The sequence below is a fragment of the Rhineura floridana genome, chromosome 9 (assembly GCF_030035675.1).
Source record: "Rhineura floridana isolate rRhiFlo1 chromosome 9, rRhiFlo1.hap2, whole genome shotgun sequence".
In the NCBI taxonomy this organism is placed as follows: Eukaryota; Metazoa; Chordata; class Lepidosauria; order Squamata; family Rhineuridae; genus Rhineura; species Rhineura floridana.
In genome coordinates this window covers 119,461,209-119,476,950 of record NC_084488.1, presented here as the reverse complement: position 1 = coordinate 119,476,950, position 15,742 = coordinate 119,461,209, and the positions used below count along the sequence as shown (strand labels likewise).

General features: G+C 44.5%; 1 protein-coding gene across 3 annotated transcripts in view; it reads left to right on the top strand.

The window, feature by feature from the left end:
• Window positions 1-15,742, top strand: part of SMOX (spermine oxidase) — a 71,183-nt gene that overhangs the window by 33,248 nt on the left and 22,193 nt on the right. For all 3 annotated transcript variants that reach the window (XM_061583470.1, XM_061583468.1, XM_061583469.1), the window contains exon 2: window positions 12,683-12,917. In XM_061583470.1, coding sequence (XP_061439454.1) covers window positions 12,710-12,917 — 208 coding nt within the window. In that variant the 5' untranslated portion in view covers window positions 12,683-12,709. The remainder of the gene's footprint in view (window positions 1-12,682; window positions 12,918-15,742) is intronic.

Below are 15,742 nucleotides of genomic sequence, written 5' to 3'. Positions count from 1 at the left end.
CAATTCTCACAGCATGGATGTGGATTCAGAAGTTCGGATTCCAAGCTTCTTGAGTGTGAAATGTTAGAATTCCAAACTTGGAACTCTTTTGGCCTTGTGTATATTCTTTGATTTGTTTTTGCCAGGCACCAGATATGTAAATCTGAAATCAATTGTAGGATGTCAATATAGATCACAAACATTAAGCAGTAATATGAAGAATGATGGCACTACAATTCAAAGAAGAGAAAATGGAAATGGATTGCCTTCAAGTCGATCTCGACTCATGGCGACCCTATGAATAGGGTGTTCATAGTAAGCAGTATTCAGAGGTAGTTTCCCATTGCCTTCATCTGAGGCTGAGAGGCAGTGACTGGCCCAAGGTCACCCAGGGAGCTTCATGGCTGGGTGGTGATTCGAACCCTGGTCTCTCAGGTCGTAGTCCCAACACCTTAATCACTACACCACACTGGCTCTCTCAAAGAAGAGAAGTGTATAAATTATGTATGGCATGGAGGAAGTGGATTAGAGAAAAGTGTTTCTCTCCCACAATACTAGAAATCTGGGCTATCCAGTGAAGCTGAATGTTGGAAGATTCAGGACAGACAAAAGAATGTGCTTCTTCATGCAGCACGTAGTGAAAGTATGGAGTTTGCTCCCATAAGAGGCAGTGATGGCCACCAACTTGGATGGCTTTAAAAGATAATTAGACAAAAACATGGAGGATAAGGCTGTCAGTTGCCATGATGGTTATGCTCTGCATGGATGGAGGCAGCACAGGGATGTAGTTGTCTCGGGTCTCGGGGTTTTAGACCCCTTAAGTTTTGGGGAGCAGAGTCCCAGCAAGGTCCTTATGTCTCCAGCATTCTACGGGCCAATCAGCATGAAAGGAGAGTGTATTAGCCACTGAGAAGAGTCTTCTAACATGCTTCCTAGTCCTTTCATGCTGATTGGAGCCAACCAGAGTGAAAGGTGAGTCAGCCACTGAGAAGACTCTTTTAAGAAGCTAACACTCTTCCCTTTCATGCTGATTGGCTCCTAGAGACCTCTGCTATTGTGGGAGAAGGTGTTAACAAGGATCTCACTCTCAATCCAGTAGGAAAAAAAGGGGGAAGGGGGCATGGCTGTGACTGTCATGAAGGGATCCTGTACTTCTGAATTTGCTACTACAGTACTGAGGCAGTATGTCTCTGAATACCAATTTCTGGGAATCGCAAATGGGGAGAGTGCTGTTGCACTCCGGTCCTGCTTGCAGGCTTCCCATTGGGCCATCTGTTTGGCCACTGTGAGAACCGCATGCTGGCCTGATCCAGCAGCCAGGTTCTTCTTACATTCTTAAACAGGAGGAGAATTTCTGGGGTCAAATGTGTTCCCGCTCCAGTTTACTTCTTCTTTGTGGTTGCAGTCAACTCTGTGTTAGCCTCTGAAAGCATCGGTAGTTTTTCTGTTATTTAAATAAAAAGGTCATCCGGCATCTGCATATTCTTATTATCCGGCAGCAATTAGCTCTATGTAGGCAGCTTTACTCCTGTTTGTTGGCTTACTTGCCTGCGACTGCTAGGAAACTGTTATGCCAACTGAGGCTTGCTTGCACGGATCAGTGGGTGTAACTTTCTCGGTGCCTGCAGGCATGCCTCTGACTGGCAGCTGCCTGGCCTTGCTGTGGTGAGCACCCAGCTCTTGCCAGAGGCGGCTCCACCAGGGCGTGATGTGAGGTGGCTGCCTCAGGCGGCCAATTCTGGCATGCAGAATGCAGAACGATGCATTGCTGAACTATGGAATTCACTTGCACAAGAGGTGGCGATGGCCACCAACTTGGATGGCTTTAAACTAGGATTAGACACATTCATGGAGGATAAGGCTACAGGCCACAATGGCTATGTTCTGCCTCCACTGCTGGAGGCAGGATGCCTCTGAATACCAGGTGTGGTGGATCTCAGGTGGGGAGAGTGCTGTTGTGCTCAGGTCCTGCTTGTGGGCTTCCCAAAAGAGACACTTGGTTGGACACTGTGAGAGCAGGATCCTGGACTAGATGGGTCCTTTTCCTGATCCAGTAAGGCTCTTATGTTCTTATGTTCTTATGTTTAACAATTCTGTGGAACCATTGAGTAAGATTTTATATCAGCAGATGATATCCAGCTCTGTATTTTCGTTTTCATTCATCCATTTCTTTGCAAAACTTACATACCGCTTAATAAAGAAATCCTCTAAGCGGTTTACATGAAATGTTTTGAAATATTCATTAAAATAACATTAAAAGCAGACTTTACAAACTAGACATTACAACATTTTCAAAATATAGATAAAATAGGGCTTTTAAAAAATGTACATAATAAAATGACATGTCTGAGTAGGCTTGCCTAAACAAGAATTTTTTTTAGCAGGCATTGTAAAAAGTACAATGGAGGTGGCTGCCTGATATTAATAGGAGCTTCACGGAAGAGGTGCTGCCATACTAAAAGATGGATTTCTTGCAAGTCCAGAACGAACACTGGGTTGTAGCCAATGAAATTGTCTCATTCACACTTCAGGGACTTCCAGTTGCTCAGCGGAACTTCCTCTCCCTCTCCTCTCCTCATGCAATTGCAAATCCAGTTTGGAGAGCCAGTGTGGTGTAGTGGTTAGAGTGTTGGACTAGGTCCTGGGAGACCAGGGTTCAAATCCCTGCTCGGCCATGGAGCTTACTGGGTGACCTTGAGGCAGTTTCTGCCTGTCAGCCTAACCTACCTCACAGGGTTGTTGTGGGGATTAAATGAGGAGGGGGAGAAGCATGTTTTCCTGAGCTCCTGGGAAGAAAAGGTGGGATATAAACCCAATGAATAAAATAATGAATAAGTCGGTTCTAGGGGTTTCCACAACCCTCTGGAGTAGATTGGCAGGCCGGGGAGGGGGGAGGTGTGCAGGGAGAGGAGAGGCGATCCTGTTACCAGTACCGTAAAGCGTCTTGCACACTTGTCACGGCAGGATTCCTCTATGCATGTGGGTGCACATGCATCCCCCACAATGGGCTGTTTGTCTCTATTAAAAGCCAGCACTGAAACTCAAAAGCATCTGGATCTACAGTGTGAAACAATTCCAGTTCACAGAAGCCTCCTTTTCCCTCCACCTCCCACTTGCCTTTTCACACTTTGTGTTCCCAGCAGCTTTTCTTGCCTGCCTGGTTAGCTTTGCTGCTGTTGACATTCCTCCCATTCTGTGACCCGCTTTGGAATGCGCGCCTTGCAGTGTGATCTGGGGTGATGAGCTTTCTGACTTCTTTCCTTCTCTGATTTCCCTAATATCAAGATGCATTTGTCCCTGGTCTCAAAATGTATGTGCTGGCCTGGACCCCAGGTTTGAGTCCTTTCCTTGCCCTGAATTCATTCGGTACCTCAGGGTGGGTCATTCGTCTTCCTTTGGACTCGGTCATGGTGGCTAACCTTACATGGTTGTCGCGAAGGTGTACATCCTGAGGATTTTGAAAGTGCATTGCACCTTTAATTCTATGTACATCATAAATAGTAGCTAAGGCTGTTTACAAACTCAGTAAACCAATCGCTATATTTTGTGACAACAAAAGCTTAATTTTGCAACTTTGCATGATTTATTCCTCTGCTAACTAGAGGGAGGAGCAAGGAGCTTTTTTTTTTTTTAACTTTAATGTGGTTTACTGGCTTGAGCGATGGTCTGTGACTGGGAAGACCCTGGTTCAAATGCCAGTATGAAGCTCATTGGACCAGGCACTGCAGAACTGCAGCTCCATTGCTGGTGTGGTGCATCAAGTGTTTTGTTTCCAGAAGAGTTAGGCCCATCTTGAAATCCTTGCTCAGCTATGAAGCTCCTTGTACAGGACTGGTTTAAATCATTACCATTCAGCCGCCACCGGTTTGCAAGGTAGTCATGAGGATAAGTTCAGTAAGGAAAAGATAGGTTGCAACCTGTGGCTGATGCGATAGATTAGGGCAGGAAAGAAATCTAGGCTAATCTTTTATTGCCATGATTTCATGTACAAAAATATTGCCATGGTTTCATGTACACAGTGATCTTACAGAAACACAAAAAGAAAAGGTGCCAATATGCTAAATTGGTGCAGAATGCAGCTTCCTGAGAATGTTACCTGTTAAAATAGGGGTGGGGAACATGTGGCCCTCCAGATGTGTTGTTCTTCAACTTCCATCAGCCCCAGCCAGTTTTGTCAAGCATGATGATGGGCATTATAGTTCAACACCATCTGGAAGGCCACACGTTTCTTATCCCTTTCTTAAAAACGAACACCAAATTTCAGATTTTTATTATGGGTGTGAAGATCAGCTGGAAAGCGTGGGGGCAAAACCTCTTTTAATCTCAGAAGCCAGGGAGGTGGCTTAATAAGCTGCCCTATCGTAGGGTAGAAGGGCGGGATAGAAATATTTTAAATAAATAAATAAGATTTTTAAAATAGATTTTCAATACCCTACAAGGGTTTGGGGCTCTTTTTTCCGCCTATGTAACACTTTTTCTTTTCTAGCAACGCTAGAATAAACCATGCAAGTCAGTCAAAATGGCAGAATAAATTATGCCAAATTGGGACTGCAAAGCTTGCATGATTTATACAGGTTGTGCATGGTTTTTTCGGTGCAAAATGCTGAAGTGTGGATGCAGAATCATGTGACATACACAACCTTCACTATTTGAGCTCCGCTGTCTTATACTTCTGTAGCTGGAAGGTGTAATCACTCAAAGCAGCCTCAACAGTCCGTTTTCAGCAGCATAGCAGATGGCCTCAGCCCTTAGGGACAGCTGCTCTGACTGCTTGTGAAAAGCAGGAAATCATCAGGATGACATTCTGGTTGGCACGTTCTGTCTGACAAGAGGTGCCACCTGCAGTAGCTCAGAATAGCAGGTGTCCAGGATTCATGCAGGCTTCCTCTGTGGAGTGCCGATTAGCTGTTTGGGCAGGGGGAGTGGGACAATGCAAAATGCATATTTGTTGTTCCTGGAGATTGGAAGGCTGTGTTTAAAAGGAGTGAGACATATGGCAGCATTTTTGCATACTGGACTTTTATCCTCCAGTGGTGAGAGGACAGTGTGTTCTCTTCCAGGCAAGGCAGTTAGCTTAAAGAGGAGCTTTAAGTCCAGTGTGATGATTGTGATGATTTAGTGTATTTATATCCTGTATTTCTTCCATCACAGAATTCGAGGCAGCATATATGGGGTTCCCAGGTGGTCTTCCATTCTGGATTCCTGGCCAGACCCAGACAGGCTTAGCTTCAGCAAACTGGCTGCATAAAGTGCCAAAATTTCATCACTTCTAGCAGCTTTTTCAAAGAGAACAGTAGGCCGGGTAGAGTTTGGTGCCTAAGCAGGATGTGCGTGTCATTTTTTGCAGAACTTGCTGTGTACGTGTGTGTTTGTACTTTGACAGATGAAACCCAAACAGAAGTGGCATAAGCTGACTGGAAGGAGAACCCCTTTTCTTTTTCAGGTCAAAAGTTATTTACATTTTGTACCCCTCTCCATCTGGATGGTTAGGGGGCAGGCAACAAACAAGTGTTCACTTCAAATGCCAATGGGAAAAAAATAGGAGCATCTCAAAGCGCAAGCTGCAGTCCCCCTATTGGCCTTAGTGCTAGAAGCATGCTGGTTCAGCAGTTTCACAGTGAGTGTAGAAATCTGTACCGAAGTCCTTGAGAATCAACTTTCACTGCCGGGAAAAAATAGAACACATTTGCATAGGAAGGTGGCTTGCACTTTAATCGGATCACTGATCCATTTTGGTCAGTAATGTCTACACTGACTGGCCGTGGCTCTCCAGGATTTCAGACAGGAGTCTTTCCCAGCCCTACCTGGAGATGCCATGGATTGAACCATGGGCCTTCTGCATTCAAAGCAGGTGCTCTTCCACTGATCTATGGCCTTTTGGGACGGGCTCGAAAATCTGTGGATGTGTTGGAGCCTCAGGAGATGGAAGGCTGAGGAAGACTTCTAGTGCTGGAAACAGTTATAGTTCCAGGGGTACTTTAGATATGTCGGACGTAGCATGCCCAAGATGTACAGAGAGACAGAGAAGGAGATGGGCCATTGGCACCTTTCAGCAACCGAGGAAGATGGATGTAAAAGGTAAGAACTGGGAGAGATCTCTGATCTCTTCCTGGTTCTCAGAGCTAATTGGGCAGAATTCCAGCCTATTTGCATGGAGGATGCTTGAAATGGGGCAGGTAGGTTGCTGTCTCATGGACAAACAATGCCACTGTGCCAAGTACATTTTGGACTTTTTAAAGAGGCATTTTATCCTCAGACCTTTCTCCACACTCCCTCCTTAAAAAACAAACACGCATACTTTCCCCCCCAACCAAACCCTTGAATTGATTGTCATGAAACCCTTAGGGTCCAGTTGGGCAACTTCACCCCCTTTTTCCTTTCTTTGTCAAGTTCCCAGACTGATCTGGGCCTCTGCATATCTGTTAGCTAGATGGTGTCAATAACGGGGCTGATAGCATTGTCTCTGTCTGACCTGCCCATCTAATCGTAACTGAGTAGAATTTCTCCAGGCCATGCTGATCTTTTAGCAAGCTGGAAATGCCTACCAAAGTTGCTGGCTCCCATTCCTATACATACCTTTGTTTGTCATTTGTGGCACATTGAAGGCCTATATGAAGAGACCCCCCACACACACCTTCTTCCATTTTGCAGAAGGTTCCCTGCCTGGTCATCTGGAGGCAATTCTTCCTTGCCACAGGCAACCTAACGAGTGGCTGATTGCAAGTTCATTGTGCTCCCACTTACTGAAAGGTCCTTCCTCCAATTTAACTCTGAGCGCCTGCAGATGCACTCTGTATCTGGGAGCTACCCCAAGACAACGCAACCAGGGGCATTCTAAGGTTTTTCTATACTAAAGGAGGACAATATATTCTGGCAGCTTTAAAGGTCTTTAAATCCAAAATAATTCCCCAACTTCTATACGGAGCACCTCTATGGATCGACGCCTATAACCCTTCTATAGAGGCAGTTCTTTCCATTTTCCTTAGACAAATTTATGGTGTCCCTAGGTGTGCCCCGTCGGCGGCCCTTAGACTAGAATCTGGTCTAGCCTCTCTCAAACTCCAAGCGTGGACCATAGCCTTAAACTACTGGCTTAAAGTGTCATACGAGTATACTTCTGGCTACCCCCCACTTCTATGGGAAGATCCTTTTACCTTGCAATGGGCCAAAACATTTATTACCTTGCGAGTATTGGCCTCTCACTTGAACATCTAACATCCCAAGATCCCGAGACAATTAAACATTCCATCCGGACCCGACTTAGGGATATAGATTATCAGCGCACAATTTCAGCAGCCACTTCAACATGCTCCCCTATCCACTTTGGCCTGAGTTATGAGCCGCTGATTTGTTCCCCCTATTTGGAATTCCTTATAGTCCCTAAATATCGTCTAGCCTTTACTAAGGCTAGATTTAACTGCTTAACCTCTGCATTACTAGAAGGGAGATTTCAGGGCTTACCTTTTGCCGATCGATTATGCCCTTGCAAAGCAAGTGCTATTGAAATTCTCTATCATGTCATGCTTGAATGTCCACTATATGGTAACGAACGTTCTAAATTTATAACCCCTATTATAAAAGTTTCCACATAAGTCGCCTGACCGCTTACTTTTCCACCTTTTGTCAGCCTCTAGCAGAGATATTACTCTATCCGTTGCTAAATATATCTTTGTTGCCCAATCAATACGTGGGGGTATTTCCCCTTTAGATGAACCTGTTGTATCACTGTAACATGGTTTATTGTTTTATTGCTTTTAACACTGTTGTTTTGAAACTATCCCGTTTCTCACGTATGTATTTTGCCTTTTATGAATGTACTGGTCTATGACTCTAACAATAAATTTGAATTTGACATGCTAGGTGTCTCTTAAAATTTGACTTCTCAGCTCAGGGCTATCACTTAAGATTCAAGATTAATTTTAATGTAAACTGCTAAACCTGCAATTTGTTTTGCAGCTAGGCTGACACATTTCTTTCTTCAGGGCAGTGTTAATATTGGAAGAGCTCACTGGTCCAGGCTTTCTTGGTCTCATGCTGGCTTTTGCTTTTGATGGTACTTGGGTGACACTTTCTCTTTAGAGTTCCTTTTGCTGCCTGCGTCTCTTTGCCGCACGCAAGGGTGTCTTGGGCAATCGGCCCTTGATAGTCTGGATTCAGCACTTGTGCTGATTGCCTTGTTCCGTGACTTTCCAGCTTTGTCGGTGAAAGCTGGATGAGTTGAAGCAGCCTGTCCTTAAAAACAACCAAAATCCGTTGAGTTCGGTTGGTACAAGAAATTGCCCAAATGACATGTAAGAAGCGTGATTTATTTTATTTTATTTTTATTTATTTTCATTTCTAGACCGCCCATAGCTAATAGCTCTCTGGGCGGTGTACAAAACGAGATTAAAATACAATATAGAATAAAATCAGTAACAAAGGAACACATTAAACTAAAAACATAAACATAAAGCATTAAACATTAAAATGCCTGGGAGTATAGCCAGGTCTTAACCTGGCGCCTAAAAGAAAGAACCGTAGGCGCCAGGCGTATTTCCTCCGGTAAGCTGTTCCATAATTCGGGGGCCACCACAGAAAAGGTCCTAGATCTAGTAACAGTCCTCCGGGCATCCTGGTGAGTTGGTACCCGGAGGAGGGCCTTAGATACTGAACGAAGTGAACGGGTAGGTTCATAGCGGGAGAGGCGTTCCACAAGGTATTGCGGTCCCACACCGTGTAAGGCTTTATAGGTCAACACCAGCACCTTGAATCTAGCTCGGAAACAAATAGGTAGCCAGTGCAAGCGAGCCAGGACAGGTGTTATATGCGCAGACCGATTGGTCCTCGTCAACAGCCTGGCTGCCACATTTTGCACTAGCTGAAGTTTCCGAACAGTCTTCAAGGGCAGCCCTACGTAGAGCGTGTTACAGTAATCCAGTCTAGAAGTTACCAGAGTGTGAACAACCGAGGCGAGATCATCACTGTCCAGATAGGGGCGTAGTTGGGCTACTAAGCGCAGGTGGTAAAACGCATTCCGTGCCACCAAGGCCACTTGAGCCTCGAGCAACAAGGAAGGGTCAAAAAGGACCCCCAAACTACGAACCTGTTCCTTCAAGGGGAGTGTAACCCCATCTAGAACAGGATAAGCATCCACCATCTGAGCAGGGAAAGAGCTCACCAACAGTGTCTCAGTCTTGTCTGGATTGAGTCTCAGTTTATTAGCTCTCATCCAGTCCATTATCGCGGTCAGGCAACGGTTCAGCACATCAACAGTCTCACCTGTGGAAGGTGAAAAGGAGAAGTAGAGCTGCATGTCATCAGCGTACTGATGGCAACGCACTCCAAACCTCCTGATGACCGCACCCAGAGGCTGCATGTAGATGTTGAAAAGCATGGGGGACAAAACCGACCCCTGAGGGACTCCACAATGGAGAGTCCAGGGTGTCGAGCAATGTTCCCCAAGTACTACCTTCTGGCGATGATCCGCTAAGTAGGAGCAGAGCCACTGCCAAGCAGTGCCCCCAACTCCCAACTCCGTGAGCCTCCCCAGAAGGATACCATGGTCGATGGTATCAAACGCCGCTGAGAGATCAAGGAGAATCAACAAAGTCACACTCCCCCTGTCCCTCTCCCGACAAAGGTCATCGTACAGGGCGACCAAGGCTGTTTCAGTGCCAAAACCGGACCTAAAATCGGATTGAAACGCATCCAGATAATCGGTTTCATTCATGCCGGCCACAGTCTGCTTTCCTTTTATATTTGTACAGTTCATGAAAAGAAAAGCCCTGGGCTCCTGCTGGGAGGAAGGGCAGGATATAAACCAAATAATAAATAAATAAATGTACAAACAAGTGGAGACCATTGAAACAGCCATTGCCACTGGCAATCATTTGTGGCCGAGTAAGATTGTCTTCCAAGATAATTTGTTTGGAAGACACCTGTGCGTGAATTTGTTTTATATGGGGAGATCAGTGCACAACGATCAACACACAATCTTGACAGAAAAAGGCTTTGATCCAATGGCATGCTGATTGCTTGCATTTACATGTTATTTATCAGTTTAATTTACTTCTAATAAAAAAGAACACCCCCACCCCACAAAAAAGATAAATGACGGTACAGGCTAGGGTATTGTCATACCATATGACCCCCGTTAAGAGCTGAATGCTTGGCTAAATCAAAACATCTTTGCCTGCCACCTAAAAGTTGATAATAATGACTCCAGGCACATCTCTCTGGGGAGAACGTTCCACAGTTGGGGAGTCACCCTCCACACCTCGGAGAGAGCACCCGGAGAAGGGCCTCAGATGATGAACTTGGTAGGTGCATTTGGGGATAGGTGGCCCCTAAGGTAACTGTGGTCCTGAGCTGCATAATACATTATAGATCAAAACCAGCACTTTCAATTAAGCCCTGAAACTGTTTGGCAGCCAATGCAGTTGGGCCTGAATACGTGTCCATTCTTGTCTTTCCCCCGTTACCATTTTAGGTTTCTTTACAACTTTCACTGACCTATTCCCTCTGACGCTTTCCTCACATCTCCTTCACCACCATTCCCTCAGGTTCCTGCTTGTCAGGTCACTGTCTAGTCCTGCACTCTTTATTCATTTGCCATGGCTCTGGGCTTCTTTTTTTATTGCCTGTGACCTTTTCCCAGGCCTCAGCTTGCCCTGACACAGTTCCTTCTGTTGCTAGGGCTATGTGAAATATTTATCCCAGCGAAACTGACCACTTCCTCTTCCCTCACAAAAGCTGACTGCAGACAGCTTTGCTCCCTGAGTAGATGGAATCTTGGGAGCAACATTCTGTGTGACCATCCGCTGTGCAAGTGCAATTCTAGATAGATACGCAGTGGTGATGATGATGATGATTTGATTTATATCCCGCCGTTCCAGCAGGAGCCTAGGGCAGTAAACAAAAGCACTAAAAACATTAAAACATCATAAAAACAAACTTTAAAACATATGAAAACAAAACATCTTCAAAAATGTTACTTTAAAAAAAGCTATGAAAACATCTAAGATTAAAAACATTTTTAAAAAAGAAAGTTTAAGAACATATTCAAAAGCAATTCCAATGATGTGATGGGTTGCAAGGACTGATTAGGCTACCTGTGGCCCAAGACCAGACAGCCACTCTTGCTTTATCTCAATTTCTTGTCATCTCAGGACAAGGCAAGCAAAGAGGATCTGTAATCATGTAGCCTTCAGCTAATTCTTAAGACCATTAAATCGGGCAAGTTTTTAGATGGGATCGCTATTCCAGGCTCCAGCAGAGGAACTGAGAATTCTCTGTTATTACATGACCCTTTTTGCACACATTTTATAAGCATGGCGTGGTGTATTGTTTGATCCTGAAAAGTGCCTGGCTCTAAGGCGCTATCATCAACTTAATTAAGATACTATTCATGTTTTTTAGAAGTTCAGACCTTTTTAGTGCCATGTACTTAATTGTCTTTCCTGCAGATTTGCTTGGCGCACTCGAAAAGGAACTGGCTGTAAAATGGCTCTTTCCCATCATTTGTCCAGATTAGGGAATGGGGTTGTGGGTGGGGAGATGGGCAGGCCTCTACAATGCAGGCTCCCCACAGGCATCTGGTTGGCTACTGTGTGGCCAGGATGCTGGACTAGATGGGCCACTGGCCTGATCCGGCAGGGCTCTTCTTAGGTTCTTAAGAGATAAGCATTGATTTATACAATTATGTATATGGAGAGTGAGCGTGTGTCTTTCCCCTTTCGTCTTCAGCGGTGGAATATGTGTTTATGCCCGCCGGTTTCCCTCTAGTTTTTTTTTCAAGCTGGCATCATTTTTTTTATCATTTCAAGCTGACATCATCAAAGCAGGGGGCTTAGAGGGGCCACTGTTTATGGCTGCTGGGCTGTGTTTGCCCTGATGTTGGTTTATTGTATTTGCTGCCTGCTGGAAACCCCCGGAGGAAAGCGGTGTATGGCTCATGAGCTGTGTTTAGTTTGGAGAGTCCTTTAATATCTGGCCTCCCTTAGTCCTCTTCAACTGGCTGTTGAGTGTTTCTGGATATAGGGAAGGCTGTTAAAAAGTTCCTTGTCTGTTCTTGTCTGCTATGTTTCTGTTTGTTCCTGCTGTGGCCCTGGGCTCCCCCCTAACTGTTGCCTGCAGTGTAGCAGTGATAGAGGTGCAAGTAAAATGCATAATGTATGAAGAGGCCTTGTGTTTCCATATTCAGCGTCTTTGCTCTTTTAAAACCAGGTCTAGCTGCCTAGTCCCCATATCTTTAGGACCTGCAGCTTATGTTTTGTGGCGGCGGAAAGAGCTCTGTCGCTTTTCACAAAGTGTGTGTGTGGTGTCTGGATTTTTCTTTTACCACAAAATTGGCACCTCGGTAGGGTCTATACGTCTATAAAAAGAAGTGCCTGGTCAGAAATTCTGTGAGTTTTCTGAAAATATCATCTTTGATGACCGGGTGGAGGCCTTTGTACCGTCCAAGTCTTTCATTCCTCCTGAGCCAGAGACATTTATATTCCAGGCTGTTCTTGCTGTTCTTTCAGTGTCTCCCATTGAGATGGTTTGGCTCTCATTTCAGGATCTGCCAGTCCTAGAGCTCTAGCGTTTCTCCAGAATTTATTGCTGTGCTGGAGCAGGGGAGGGGGAAGGGATTGAAAAGGACGTTAAGGGAAGGAAAAAGGAGAGAAAGAGAGAATTGCCAACCTAATATTTTGAAACCATTTTGTGCCCCTTTTCTTGGCAGGTTCCTTAGAAAGAGAGCTTGGACGGCATGCAAAGTAGTGAAATATCTGCAGACAGCACTGATGATCCTCTCAGTAGTGGCCTACGGAGAAAACGACAGCCGCGAATAGTAGTTATCGGTGCTGGGCTTGCGGGCCTCTCTGCAACAAAAACCCTCCTGGAAAACGGTTTCACGGATGTGACTGTCCTTGAAGCATCTGACCGAATTGGAGGCAGGATACAAAGTGTGAAGCTTGGTGAGGAAACTTTACTTGCTTCTGTTTTGGCACGCTTTGCATAAGGCTTGCAAGTACTGGTGATTAAACCTCATGGTGGTCAGCCTCTGGGAAATTCCCAGGCTGCTGATCAGGAAGGCTAAGAGCCCTCTCCGGGTGTGTCTCTCTTGCAGTTAGCAAACTTAGAGAATGTATTCCCAGACCAATGAACAGATGCACAAGAACAAAGTCAAGGTGCTAAATGCACATTATGTGTTTTTACAACACAGAAATGAAAGATTAAAAAAAACTTTACAAGGAATAAGTCTGTGGCTGTAGAAAATACAGTTATAACCAAACAATCTTATGTGACTTTGCAACACTGAAAAGCAGACACTGTTATAAATTCACATCAATGTATTCTAAAATATGTAGCTGTGCTAACTAGATATATCCTTCAAATGATTGACTGTACCACATCAATGAAATGCAAACAAGCCATACAATTATTGCTTGAAAAAGTTTTTAAATCCCTTCATATTTTTGTTATAAAAATGCATGATACTCATTTATCACTTTGACTTAATTTATTTCCTTGCACTCAGAGGTTTACTGCCTCTGGACCTGGAGGCCGTTAACTATCCTCATTTCCTCTGTTTATGATCATCAGAGGTAAGTGCCGTTTCTTACGTAACCAGAAGTAGTGCTATCCATGTACTGGGGTGCGGAAGGAAGCAGCAGATCCAAAGCAGGGGACCCCAAGGTTTGCAGAAGTAAAAAAGATAATCAACAAAAGAAAATATTGAGAAGGTGGAATCTCCACAGAAACAGCCCAAAAAGGAACAAGTGGCCATGGAATGCTGACTGTTTTTTGTTTGGGGGGGGGAACAGAGTACTGTGTGGGAAGTGGAATGGAATGGATTGTCATGGTGAAGAGCATGCCTGTCTGACTGACTAGAACGGAAACACTTTGAACTCCCCACATTTTCTTTAATGTCCTACTTATTATTGCTAATAGCCATTGATGGATGTGCCGTCAATCCTAGTTCCAGAGAACTAGGAAGTTTTTATTTTTAGCAAAATAAATGAATATTACTGGGTGTGTGTTTTCATTAGAGGGTGATGGTCCTTTATGCCAATTCTACCACCCTACAAAGTATCCCAGGATTTATCATGGTCTTATTTACTTTTATTTATAATAATTTTTGTGATTTCACACACACACAAATCAGAGGTTTACAACATATATACACAATAAAAACCGTATAAAACCTTTTTTTAAAAAAAAATGATTGCCAATAAACTATTACAGAAAGCATGTATCTTAACTGTCTGCGTAAGTCTGGCCGCAGATAAATGTTTTCAGCGAAAAAGGTCAGTATAGAAGATGCCTGGTCCTGTGCCTCTTTCAGTTCAATTTATTTTTATTTTCATATCAGCCTATCTCAGTGCGCAAAGGTCCTTATAGTTTTTATCTCAAAAAAGCTTGTCGTGCAGGCAAGGGGGGGGGAGACGTGCTTTGTTTTTATGTGGGAGGATTCAAGCTGTGTTTGCTCCACTCAGTTTGGGGTGCAAATCTAAAAACTTCAAATTGGCCAGAATGCTCATTCGCATTATAAATAACCCTCTTCTGCACTTGTGTTCCTGTAAATAGCACAAATTCCAGAAGGGAGCTGTGTTGAATCTGTTACAGCAAAAACAAAGAAGTCTCGTGACCTCTTAAAGACTTAACAGATTTATGGTGGGATAACGTTTCGCCAACTAGAGATCACATCACCAGATGCATGAAGCGTTGCTCTCATTTGGCAGATAAATCTACATACATGAATAGTGAGGAGAACAGTGAGGCCAAAAGGCCATAAGCCTTGTGAGCTTTGTGAAGAGATGTCACAGACTGTATCCCTTTCATTTCATGCCTTTTGGATCCACTGTTTCTGCTTCTCTCTGTCTCTCCCCCTCCCCCTTTTATCCATGTATATAGATTTATCTGGAGGCTTTGGATAAGCACTTGTTAGCCTGCCACAAGGCACTCTCTTGTTCTTGCTGGCTACCTCTTTCTGGAAGGAGGAATAGCTGTAGACTCCTTTTTCTTAGGGAAAACACAGCTGCTCAGCAGCAGACACGAGTTTTGCATGTGAAAGGTCCAGGAGTTCAGTCCCCTGGCATCTCCAGGTAGGAATGGGAAGGACTCCTGTGTGAAACCCTGAAGAAGTGCTGCCAATCCGTGTAGATCAGTGTGGGGATCCTCAGCCCTGGGGGCCAAATGTGATTCCCCTGGCCTCTCTCTGCGGCCCAGGCTAAAGCACCTCCTCAGCCATGCCCCCACCCCCAGGACACACCCGTCACCAGACCTTGTTTTGCATCCTTCTTGAGTGTTTGGTTGTTGTTTTTGCTTGGCTGGGCATGCATCCCTGGACTCTGATAATGCCTCTTGCTTGCTTGGATGGAGAATAGTGGGGATGTGTGAAACTAGCCTACCTTGTTAAGGTAAAAGTTACATTTGTTGCTCCACTGGCATGTGGCCCCTGGAAGGTTACCCAGGAGGGAATGTGGCCCTCAGGCTGAAAAAGGTTCCCTATTCCTGGTGAAGACAGTACTGAAGTGGATGGACCAATGGTTTCACTTGACACAATGCAGTTTCCTACATTCCTGTACTCTGGCCCTTTTAAAATCCTTCCACACTACTGGCAGTGAAACTCAGTAGCTAGTTATGCATAGGCTTATGCCGCAGTAGCTCCATTAGCCTTTAAGGTACCATAGATCTCTTTGTAGGTTTAGCTACAGCCTTACATATTTAAATAATATATTTTATTTCTGTTTTTATTTTTAATATATTTTAAAGTCTGTTTATATGACACTTTAAAGTG